The 13,144-nt window shown below is 45.5% G+C and overlaps 1 protein-coding gene across 1 annotated transcript in view; it reads right to left on the reverse strand.

The window, feature by feature from the left end:
* Window positions 1-13,144, reverse strand: part of RFTN1 (raftlin, lipid raft linker 1) — a 193,654-nt gene that overhangs the window by 31,466 nt on the left and 149,044 nt on the right. The window contains 1 exon segment of the mRNA XM_047737591.1: window positions 6,939-7,054. Coding sequence (XP_047593547.1) covers window positions 6,939-7,054 — 116 coding nt within the window.

Below are 13,144 nucleotides of genomic sequence, written 5' to 3' on the forward strand. Positions count from 1 at the left end.
TGGGAATGCTCAAAAATTTTCCACAGAAATGAATGGTAATTGCTTCTTTGCTTGACATCAGGCTTATAAGAGGTTTCGTAGGAGTGCTATGGTTTCTGATAGTGGGGAAGACCTGTATGCATATTAGAGGTGGGGGAGGGAGAGACTGAATTTTTTTGAGGAATTACCTCCTGTGATTGTGGGGGTTAGCAAGTCCAAACTCTGTGGGGCGGGCCCTCAACTGATTAGATGAGGCCCACCCCCATCATGAAGGATAAGCAATCGGCTTTACTCAACATCTGTTCATATGAATGTTCATAAAAACTCCCTCCGGTGCAACATCAAACTGGTGCTTGATCAAACAACCAGGCACCACAGCCTAGTCAGGGTGACACATAAAATGAACCATCACAGCCTCATTCTGCATCTTGTCTTTTCACTTAACATTTCTTGGAGTCCCTTCCCTATCAGTTTATACGGAATGACTGCATCCATACTAAGGATATATCATCCTTTATTTAATCATTCCCCGACTGATGGACATGCACATTGCTTCCTTTTTTCTGTCACTCTAATCATGCTGAGATAATGTCCTTGTGCATGGCTTCTTATGAATAAAGGTGCACGTTTCTCTAGAAGAGGGGGATGCATGGGAAGCATGGGCTTGCTGAGTCATGGGTAGGAGTGGGCATTTCACATTTTTAATAGAGGTTAGCAACCTGCTCTCCAAAGCAAACCTCAAATTTTTGAATGAGGAACTTAAAATTCATCAAGCGTAATTGCATGACATTTAAGGAAAAGGTGTTCAGTCATAATAGCACACTGATGTGTAACTATCAAAACTGAGATGGGACACAAGGAATCAGATCAAAGTGAAAGTGCCCAGAGCTGCTAAAACAGACTCAGGGTTGTCCTGAGCACCTCACAGGCCTCCTCTGTGCTGTGATTTGCTCTGGGTTGGAAAAGGGTGGAGTGATGTTCTGGTGGTGGGCAGGGGATGGGGTGGGGGGAGTGGAGATGGAAAGTCGGGGGAGTGGGGAGGGTTATGTCTTCAGTCCTGGTCATTCATGGCAGTGATTATTCACGGGAAAATCTTCTGAATCACAGGAAAAAGACCGAGAACTGCTGTCTTTGGCACTCAAGGCTATGATCTCAGAACCAAACAATTATCCTAGAGAAACTGTGGCAATGAAAAGAATGCCAGATGGTTTAATAAGAATAAATATTGGCTCCCTTGTCATAGCAGAAGGTGGTGGACTCTAGATACCCTAGAAATTGATGTTACTCCCTGGTAAATCCTGTGTGGATTGTTCAAGAGATGGTAGGGAGCCCCTAGAAACAAAAGTTGGGTCCCCGGCAGCCTACAGAATATAGACATTTGTGGAGAACAAGTGGGACCTGTGTGTGGGGGGACAGGGTTGGGGCCATTCCCCAGAGTGGATGTCAGTTATGGAAATGCATCTCCCTGAGCCACCCGTAATTCTTTCAGGGGTGATGGTGACAGGTTAGGGGGAACAACAGAACCACCTGAAACCTCTGCCAAGGGGTTGGCGTCGTGTTAGAGGCTAGAGGAGAGATGTTCCCATCATGCCTAAGGACCATGTCCTCTATCTAGCGTGTTTGACATTGGACTGAAAGGGAGCCATCGTACATACAAAACCTTCAGAGAAGCCAAAGCTGAGATGATTCTCCCCAAATGCACGGTGATAAGTCATGATCAAAAATGTCTCCACAGGCTGGAAAAATGGGCAGAATAGGATGAGATGAACTTCATCCTTCAACATCCTTCACCTCTTCAACAACAGACTGACTACATAGGGAGTGGACGGGGAGAGCTAAGTCCATGCCACCAGACAGGACAAAACCTGTCATGGCTGCCCCCACAGCTGCTCCCTCCTCCCTCTAGACTAGCAGAAGCCCAAGTCCAGCTATCGAGGGACCACGTGCTCATGGGTGGCAGGCTGCTCTCCAGGCTGCTCATGCCCCCCGCCCCGAGCCCAGCAACTGACCACACCAGGCTGAGTCCCATGTGTCACCAGACCTCTGTAGGTCAGTGAGACCCTATCATTATTACGTGTCTTCACTTAAATTACTTAAATGGATCGTGAAAGAAGTTGTTTTTAGGCAAGCTAAGTAGAACACCTTGAAGAGATGTGACAAAGTGCGGTTGCTTAAAAATAACAACTGTGGCTGAATTAAAAGTGGTGTGGGCTGGAAAAGACTAAGAAAAAAAAAAATCAGGGAAACAAGGATTCTGTAGTGTGATCCCTTTCCCAGACTTTCATGAAACTGACCCAGGACACCGGTGACAGTGTCACACTTTGGGTGTGGTTTACACAAGAAAGATGAATTCCAATCAGCGGACCTCAAACTCTAAAAGATTGGCAAATATATGCGTAGTTATGTATTTTACATTAAAATAAAATGTGTGAAATATGAATGTGATTTTCTTTGGTTCTTTTTAATTGAGTTTTTCAATTAACTCTCCAACCACCATACCAACTGCATCGGCTAAAAGTGCTTTCCCTGTTACCTTGTGGTCAGTTCGGGCAGCAAATTTCACAGGGAGCACAGATGAACTAGAAGGAGTTCCAGGGAGAGGGATGAAGATGGCCTCGGGGCACCTGTCAGTGTCCACAGCAGTGGTGGGCTGTCAGACTGAGGGTATGCAGCCTCAGAAGGAAGAAGAGGGTCCCTGCCATTTTCCTTCCAGCTCTTACTCTTGACCTACTCATCTGCATTTCCCTTTCCTCAGCTCACCCTCTAGGTTGTAAACTCAAAGAAGGCAAACAAAATAACCATTAGAAGTGTTCTATGAATAGTAGTTCCATACTACTCACAACTGCCTTTAATTTAGGCCACAGGTTTCCAATTGAGAAAAACACAATGCGTTTGGCTCCACACCTCCCCTAGCCCACCTCTGCTGTGCTTTTAGAACAAGATGAAGGCAACAGGGGGAGGATCTTTCTAGTTGATTACACCAGGTGACCAATCAAAGAAAGTACTATTTACTTACCAAATGCCAAGTAGCACACTCGCAACTTTTTAATATATTATTACTTTCTCATTCTCAACTTTGAGAGGTTAGCAGCATCCTCACTTAACAACAGAAAGAGGGAAAAAATGAAGAGGAGGGTGACTGACTTTTCATACACTCTGTCACTTGGCTGGCAATGAGAGAGCCAGGATGCATTCCCCCGCCCAGCCTCTGAGATCTACATTCTCTTTCCAACATATTGCAGTGTCTGCAGAGCTGTGAAGAGCTAGGTGGGCTTTCTCGTGAGAGCGTGCATACGTGTGTGTGCGAATGTGTGCTCATGTGTAGACAGGGAAGTCAGGCAGCTGTGGCTTGGCTGAATGAGAATGGCCCATCTGTCCACATGGTTGAGGCTGCGAATATGTGTGGGAGTAAAGAGACTGAAAAGCAACAGGCCAGTCCCAACTGTGAAAAAAGAGAAAAAGCTGGTCAGAAATGTTTTGTGGTCAGAGCCCAGGAGCTTATGGGCAGGCCTGGGAGGACAGAGGTTGCCAGAAAGGCAGGGTCAGCCACGAGCCAAGAAGGACCTGCCCAGGGCTTGAACAGGAAAGACCTTTCCCAGAGGCCAAAGGGTGGAGAAGAGAGGAAGCTGTTGGGTCTCAAGGGTGGAAGGTGGGTTTGCTGGACAAACACCCCCAAAAGTGGGGGGCTGTGCAGAAGTGGGGCCGTCTGTGGGGGGACTAGTGGGTGGTCTGACCGAGCCTCTTCAAAGAGCTGAGCCGTGGGCCAGCATGCTCTGGCCTGGACACGGCTGGGCTGTGCTGGGACATACTTGTATACAGGTGGTTCTGCTAAGGCGGGATTCTCAAAGTGGGCTTGAAAAGGAAACTCAGTAGGGGAGAACTGGGTATCTGTGTGCTTGAAAGCTTTTAGGTGATTAAAGCCCAATTCTGAGAAGTATATGTATACCTCATGCTGAACCAAAAAGGCTTCCACCCAATTCAGGAAGCATTTACTGGAAGCCTTAGAGAACAAATACGAACAACCTCAGGCCAAGAAACTCAAAGTGAAGGAAGGAACGTGGATAAAGAAATCACAGTCATCGGATTAGGAGCTGATAGGCTTATGCACAGAGAATCATGGAAATACAGAGGACGAGTCTTTAACTCTGAAGGAGTCTGAAAGACTTCCTGGAGGAGGTGACCTATGAGCTAACCCTCAGTCTGTCCACACCAGCCATGAAGAGGGAGAGGAACCCATATGCCGAGGGGTACAGTCTGTCCAGATCTCCCCTCCTTTGGTCCTCAAGAGATGGCAATCAGAGACTGATGCTGCTAAAATGGACAAGGCTCTGTTTCCATTGTGGGAAGTCTGGGAATGTTCCAAAGGCACGAGAGAAAAGAGCCAGTCTGAAGACTTGTGCAGGGAAAACTGGTGAACACCTACATCAAAACCATTAACCCGCCTGTCACCATCAGGAAAATTAAGAAAATGTGTTTCTGCCGAACTGGAAGCCAGCCACACCTGCCTATCATGTTGACGTGTGATGGAATAAAGGACCAGCCAGTGATGTGCTGCTAAATGCTTACAACTGGGTTTCTGTGGGGAAAAGAAATAAAATAAAAAAACAACCACCACCACCCCTGATTTCTGGGCTTTGCCAATTTTCATGGTGCAGTACTTCCACTGTGGCCAGCTTCGAGCTACCATGTGGTTGAATCTGTCACTGAGTATGAAGTTGGGAAGAGACACACAGAACTGGCTTTGCAGGCGAGGGCAGGGGGAGAAAGGGACAAAGGACCACAACGACATGACCCAAAACTAATATCACCAACTAGATTAATGCACAAAAAGAAGAGGTCATGAGAAAGAAAGCTCAAACATCCGAGAAAGAAATAAAATTAACAAATAAACCTAATGGAAACCAATCTGCATAGCCAGGAAAACTTTCTGAATACATCTTAATCTTTCCTGATCGAGGCTCTTAATCCAGGAAACTGAACTCTGAATTAAAAAGACAATTGTGTTCTTATTCTAGTCTGTAACCTTATCTTCCTCCCACAGACATTTTAGATAAAGGATGTACGCATTCTGGTTACCCAGCAAGGGCACCGTTTTGAGGGGTAAAGAAAGACGGGCCATTGGTGTGTTCTCCCAACACCACCTTTGTCATACAGCACACAACCACAGACAGCTGCAAGACTCCGCATTTACCCAACTTCGCAGGTGACGATGATGCTGCTGATCCTGGGACCACACAGTGAGGTTCTGGATCATTGCCATCAAGTCACCTTTCTTGAGAAAAGCACACTGTCCTCCCCTAACAGTCATCTGAATGTGCAGATGGCAAGAGATGTTACACCCCGCCTGTGGCCTGCCAATCACTTGCCCACAAGCACTTGTTTCTGGTGTGGCCATGCATGGCTTGCTGTTCCGGCCGAGAGTTTCAGAGGAAACAGAGTTACGGAGTATTGAAGCACATGGGCTGGTTTAATGAGGTCCTTAAGGTCCTCAGTTACTACTCCTATGATGTCATATTTCATCCAACCGCATGTGGTGGGCTTCATGAACAACATGGCCCCATCTTAAATGCAGGGAGCTCAGGGCCCGAGAGGGATGTGACCTGCCCTTGCTGGACTCTCCATGCTAGTCAGAGCCTCATCTCCTTTGCTTCCCGTTTCCAGTTAAGGGCGTGGAGACCCACTGAGACCAAAGCTGGGCAGGAAGAAGTAGCACAGGCTGATAGCAAACAGGTCATCCCCTGAATTCTTTCTTTCCTTAAAGACCCCTGACCCCTAACCTAACTGGGCCTGGATGCTATGTTTTAGGAATTCTTGTTTCTGATTGATTACTACAGTTTTCCTTTGTCCTTTGCGGTTTTCAGACTTGCAGGCAGTGATAAGTCGGACACGGGCATGCCCCCAGCAGCTCCATGGCCCATCTCGAGTCTTCTCAGAACTGCTCCGGCTTCGAGAACGGGTCATGGTGCCCTTGGGGCACCTGCTGCTGTCCAGCAACCAGATGAGGGAGTCACCTGCCATCAGGTGGCAGTTCCAGAGGGCACAAGGGCGTGGCAAGCACCCCCTGGGGGCTGGTGGGACCCAGCACCCCCATACTCCTTACAGCGAGCTGCACCCACATCCGTCCTACTTTGGCACAGAGAGCCCAGTTTGGGAAAGATCCTTAGGGTGATGCCAACCCTGTGTTCTTCCAGGGCCCATGTAAGATATCAGCTCAGAAATCAGTCCTGCAGGTTCAGAGGGCTTCTCCCTTTACATCCAGCATGCTGGGTGGGTAAGAGACTAGTCTGAAAAGCCTATCCTCCTATGGCCGGAGAAACACCATCAACGTATATACCGGCGAATCTCAGAAATAAATCACCTTTTCCAGCGTCCCAGGGGAATGTGGCTTGAGGAATTCCTCTGTCCACAGCAGCTTCATCGCTTCACGGGTCAACACCTCTCAAAAGACATCTTTCAGCATTTACTGTGTAGCCTTGGGCCAGGGACCTAACCCCTCTGTGCCTCAGTTTCATCATCTGTCAAATGGGGGCAGTCATGTACTTGCCTCCTAGGATTATTGCAAAGGTTACGTGTGTGTGCCCAAATTTCTTCCAAGGATACTTGGCAGAGGAAGCCAGAGGGTCTAAATCCAATTATTATGTCACTCTTATGGCAGTCACAGACTCTGTGCTGGCCTCATTTATGTCACTTGGAGTTTTCAGTTATATGCAAATGAATGCAAGAAGACTCTCCTTCCACCCAATGATCCAGCACACACACAGTGTTTTTCCCACAGAAAGGGAAAGCAGGGCCCATACCCTCAACTAAAGTGCATGAAAGGATGAATGGGACCTTGTAGGGTCTACCCAGGTCAAACTGCCTTTCAGAGAAAAGCTACTGCAGACACAGGCAGACCAAGCAAGTGGATAATACAATCACTGTCCAAACAAAAGAAACTCCACTGCCCATCCCACACTTACTTCCAGGACTGTCCATTGTTCGACAACAATAGCATCATAGCCCTGCATGGTTTTGCTATCTTCTGTGGCAACAGCTTCAAAAATGAATACTCCATCTGTCAGGCCGTGGAAGGAATCTGTGGAAAAAGAAAAAGGCGGGGTGGGGGGGGTTCTGTAAACCGTCTGTGGCAGAAGCCTTACAAGCAGCAAAAATTTTCACTGCATTCATTAATAATCCCAATCAGAACATCTTTTCAGCATGTTAATTAAAGAAGGCACACACAACCATAGAGTCTAGCCCCATCAGAGTGAATGAGACTAATTTACCTCGCAGTTCTGAATAATATCCTTGATTTTATGAGCCCAAATTTCATTGTTAGCAATCACCATTTGATTTCATGCGTTTACCTTCTTTTTCATGCTCCAACGTCAGGATGCACCGGGGAGAACTTATTCAGGGTAAAACACAGTCATTTAGAGACAGTTTTTAAAAGAAAACTATATTTAGGTAGAAGAGATTTTTTTTTTTTAAGGGGGACAGATATAACACACCAGATCTCAGCTTGTCAGATTCATTCTAGATGCACAGATTCTTGGAAGTTCTCATGATGTGAGCAGCTGTACGGACAGCTCTTCAGCTAGCTCTGGTCAAGGCAGAATCTGCGGGAAAGGGAAATTTTCCCAAACAATTTACCACTGAAAATGTTTCCTCAGGCATTGCTCTAGTCAGTCTACCAGGTCCCGAGTTCCACACAATTCAACAAACTTACAGTATACATATAACAGGATTCAAGAAGGATTCATAGTCTTAGGCAAGGGGCGTATAAAGAAAATTACAACAAGGTCCCCACCACAGTAGAAATCATTACAGTGGTGTTTTCTGCCCCCCCTTTTAATGGCTCCTAAATCCCCTAAATTCACTTAGATAAGAGATTGTGGGAAAGAAGACTGGCCAGAGAAGCAAGTGGTTTGGATCTATTATCTGTCAAGAAAAGGGACGTGACCCCTTTCAGAGACTTGGTCTCTCATCTGTGATATGGGATTGAGGATACAGAATCACTCCTGGCCCCGAGATTCCATGCTACAAATCAGCCACACCACTATGTACTGAATTGTGTCCTCCCCCACACCCCAAATTCATATTTTGAAAAACTAAATTCCCAAGTGACTGTATCTGGAGATAGGGCCTCTAGGGAGTCAATTAAGGTTAAATGAAGTCATAAGGGTGGACCATAGTCTGATTAAGACTGATGTCCTTGGGGCGCCTGGGTGGCTCAGTGGGTTAAAGCCTCTGCCTTCAGCTCAGGTCATGATCCCAGGGTCCTGGGATTGAGCCCCACATTGGGCTCTCTGCTCCGAGGGGAGCCTACTTTCTCTTCCCTCTTTGCCTGCTTGTGATCTCTGTCAAATAAATAAATAAAATCTTTAAAAAAAAAAAAAAAGACTGATGTCCTTACCAGAAGAAGACGACACCATAGCATCCCCCCACCACTCCCCTCACCCTGCACAGAGGGAAGACCAGACAAGGATCTAGAGAGAAGGGTGGCTGTGTACACGCTAAGAAGGAAGGCCTCAACCAGAAGCCAAATTTGCTGGCCCCTTAACCATGGTCACCCAGACTCCTGAACTATGGGAAATAAATGTCTCTAATTTAAACCATCCGGTCTGTGGTATTTTGCTATGGTGATACACATAGAAATATGTTTAATAAAAAAAAGAAAGAAAGAAAGAAATATGTTTAATGATATACTATTTTTATTTCAAAAGGATAATGCACATAATAATAATATATATATATTTTTTTATCAGAAAGAGAGTTTTTCTTCAGAAAAAAAATTCAGAAAGTCCTTTGAATCAAACTGGAGTTCAGGAACTGCCAGCATTTTCCTGAAGCCATAAAAAAACAAGACCGGCAGATGTAAATACTTAACAAATATTTAGCCTCTGTCTTCCAACAGACCTCATAAACAAAATCCAAAGGCCATTAAGTGAGAAAATTATTTGCAACAACAAACATAAATAAATAAATGGCTATGCTTAACATTTTTTATATGTGTATAAAAAGCGCATGGTGCTCAAGGGAATTTTTAACTGCATGATCTTTCTGGAGAGCAATTTCACAATGTCTCAAGAGCCTGAAACAAAAAAGTCCATCCTCTTTGACCCAAAAATCCTACCTCTTTCAGTCTATTCTAAGGTAATAATCACTAAAGCCATCAAATATTTAACTACAAGCATTACTTATAAAATTCCTTGAAAACATAATCTAGAGGCTCCTGGGTGGCTCAGTTGGTTAAGCGTCTGCCTCTTGATTTCAGCTTAGGTCATGATCTAGGGGTCCTGAGATGGAACCTGTGTTAGGCTCTGCACTCAGCAGGGAATCTCCTTGAGATTCTCTCTCCCCCTCTCTCTGCCCCTCCTGTTCATGCCCTCTCTCTCACATAAGTAAATTTTTAAAAAATCTAAAAAATAATCTAAACACTCAACAATCCAAATATTCAACCATAGAAAAGTAGTTAAGTAAGTTAGGAGACTTCCATATGATTAAATACCATGTGGTCACAAAAAAATCATGGGAATTTAATGATTCCGAAAAATTCCTTAGAGACAATGTTATAAAGAAAAGAAAAAAAAGAAAGAAACAGAATACAAGATTACAGTATGAGCTGTATGTGAATTTTGTTAAAAGGGGTCAAACAAACTTTAAAGAAATACATGAAATCTAGTAGTAGGTATGAATGGTGGAATTAAGTACAATTTGCATTTTCTACAAGGTTAATGCAAGAGTTAACACAAGCATAATACAAGATACAGATGAAAAATAATTTTCTTTTTCTCTCCTCTACATGGTTCTGGAAGGCAGAACTAGAATCAAAAAGTTTTAGGAACTATGGAGAGAAAATTTTAGTACAATATAAATAGAACCTTCCTTACAGTATTCTAAAAAATGGAAGAGAAAACCTCAGAAGAGCGAGCACTGTGTTCACTGGAAACATTCAAGCTTATACTGAAAATCTTTCTAGCTACTGGTTCATTCATTCCAATGCCTACCAAGTGTCAATTTCATGCAAGATACTCCTGTCCTCACTGAGGATCCTGCAGGCAGCAAGACAAATGAAGTCTCTGCCTCATGAAGCTTCCTTTGCAGTGGGGGAGGGAGATAGTAACATAATGTCACAGGTGATAAATGCTATAAAAATATAAAGGAGGCTAAGGGGAAGGCAGAGGCAGTGGTTGGCTATTTTTGGAAGAGGTGATCAGGGTAGGTATCCCTATTTTGAGTAGAGATATAAACTTAATTAAGCAAGGAAGCCTTATGGATCTTCAGGGTTTGAGAGTTCTAGGTAGAGGACAGAGCTGGAGTAGAAATGCACAGTGAATGAGGGACAGCCAAGGACCGCAAGAACAATGGAACCATGAGAGAAGGAAGTCAAGACTAAGATGACTGGTGGGGAGATAAGACAACGAGGGGCTTAGCCATGTGATTTGTCAGGCCAATGGGATATTAGCAGGTATGATGTCATCAGGGCTTGGCAAACACTTGAGTGGTTGAGTTTCACCTCTTCTGTCTCTGCCACCACTTGGAAAGGACATGCCCCAGCTGACCCATTGGTTCCAAGTACTTGAAGACGCATGGAACAGAGCTTCCCCAGGGGAGCTCAGCTTAGATCAGCTCTCCCACAGACCTGACAGTGAGCCCCGATGAGGTCAGCAGAACTGCCTCATGTTATTGCTCAGGCCAACCCACAAATATGACAGAATAAATCATTACTGTTCTAAGTCAAGGACTCTGGAGTGGTTTGTTGCACAGCATTATTGTGGCAATAGCTGACTGATGGGTGTACTTTTGTTTGGTTTGGCTGTATTCTTGATTATTCCAGAATGATAGGCCTGACCACCTCAACAAACCACAGCTTTGAGAGTAATTCCTGGAGCCCAGCAGCCTTACCCAGATACTGTTCTAACCTGACAAGATAATACTCCATTTCAAGTAAGATCAATGTAACTTAATCAACTTACAACAACAACCATGTGCCAGTTCCTTATTTGTTTTCCTAAACTGAGAGACTGTTATCAAAGAGCTTTAGCAAAAGTGCTAAGCTTGCCTCTCTCATCTGCTCTGCTAAAAAGTTTTCCCCAGGTGTTTGCTCGAGGCCCTCCTAACGGACATTCTACAGAGATAACCAGGGAAGAACAGGGCTGCTCTTCAGCTGAACCACATTACAAGTATTTGAGGCTTTAGGACAAGAGGGACCATCATCAAACTCACCTTTAAGATCCAGCTGGAGCTCCTGCCGCAGTAGGAACGCCCTATAGAACCACTTTGAATAAAGCTTTCTGAAGTCCTGACCTGGGGATTCTTAGGACTAGAATTGGGGATTCTTGAGACTAGAATAGACTCAACGATTCCCTCAGGATTATACCAACACAGCACAAACTCCCACAAGGCTTCTACCAAAAGATGCTCTCTCCAATTTCCAAAGTCTTTACAAACTTCCTCAATGGAAAACGTGTAAGCCCTTAAAATGTGCCTACTATGTGCTTGGCAATCTGACAGAAGCATGATGGTGCGTGTTTCGCCTACCAACAGCCTCGTATGGCAGAGCTGAGGTCCAGAAAGGGGAAGGAGTCACTGCCGCTCAGCCAGACATCCTTCCCCAGCCCTGGCCTGGCTTCCGCTCCTGCCTCCCAGCTCACAAGCCTGGAAGGACGACTGTGTGGCCAGTGGGGAGAAGTATGGCCAGACGTGGGCTGTGAAGTAGGAATGAACCGGGTCCTTATTTAGCTGTTTCATCCACTGTCTGCTCTCCCGCCTCTCAGTCCGCTACTCTGCTATTCTGAATCCAGAGTGCTGATTCACTTGCTTAACTCTGATGCAAGTTCAGAATGGCTGTCAAAATTTGATCATCTGTAACAGCAAAAAAGTCAGTGAAGCACAGAGAGCAGACAACTGGGCTTTTAAAGAGCCCCTCGCTTTGACACCTTCGTCCACTCCCCAACCTCTCATTGCCTTTACTGGCTCAGGCTTGCTATAATGTGCACCAAGCTGGGTATGAAGAGGTCTAGCTTAGAGTGAAGGCTCTAAACATAAAAGGTTAAATCACCCTACATCTATGGAAAACACTCCATTATCACGGCATTTTTTTATTAAAGTAAAGATGCTTCCCTACTGTGCACAGAGAACTATTTGCCCCGGTATCGTATAAATATTTGATGCTGGTCTTTTGGCAAAAGGCCACCTTAACATTCCAAGCTTATGATTTACAAGAAGGATGTGGGAAAAGGAGATGAGCCCTATTATTCTAAGAGGTGAATTCTGGAGGGGCCACCGCTTTTCCCCTGCAGCCTCTGGGACCTAGCAAGCTAAACTTCAGGCTTACCCTCGTGGTGTTCCCCAGAGTTCAGTTAGAAAACGTGCACATGGTGACAACTGGTATGTAGTCTGGTTTTGCAGGATGAAATAAAAAGTCACCATTGTCCTGTTAACAAGCTAGATTGGACTACTGGGTAGCCAGCCTAACAGATTTCCTTGGGTCCCTGAGAGACCCCCATTCTACATCAGAGGCGGCTCACAGCCCCACCTCGGTTCCAGCAATGAAACGTGCCAACTGCATAACCGTAACTGTGCCTGCTGTCACATGGACCTGTAACCCCCACCATAAATGTAATCACTGGTCATGCAACCCCAGGTCATGGTACCATGCTGCTGACCAACAACCAGACCATGCCTAATTGGCTGACATTATGAAAAGAGTGAGCAGGCCTATTGCCTTCCATTTCCTGAGCCCTCATGGCCTGCCTTCGATCCTGCATTCCAACTTTTAAGTGGTGAGTGATCTAGAGGAGGTATCCCCCCTCTTCAGTTATAGCAAGGTGAGCCAGCAAGGGCAGAACGATTTAACCAACGAGACAGGGAAGGAACGCTCTGATTCAGTGCTTGCTGGCCCTGAGACATAAGATCAGGCACAGCTGACAGTTTCTCCTGGAATCTTTTCCCCCAATCTGCAAGGCTACTCATTCCCTCTTAGTGGGTGAGCGGACAGAGGTCGCAGGAGTTCATTCATGTGTTCATGTTCAAATGGAATGCAAGGGCCAGACTAGCTCTAAACCGTGGTTGATTTGATTCCGAAACCTACGCCCTTTCAAACATGAAGAGATGCGCTGAGCTACCTCGCTGAGCTACCACACTGTGCCAGGCGCTGGGGCTCCAGCTGGGCGTGGTCATC

This window comes from Lutra lutra, chromosome 1 (assembly GCF_902655055.1).
Source record: "Lutra lutra chromosome 1, mLutLut1.2, whole genome shotgun sequence".
Classification (NCBI taxonomy): domain Eukaryota; kingdom Metazoa; phylum Chordata; class Mammalia; order Carnivora; family Mustelidae; genus Lutra; species Lutra lutra.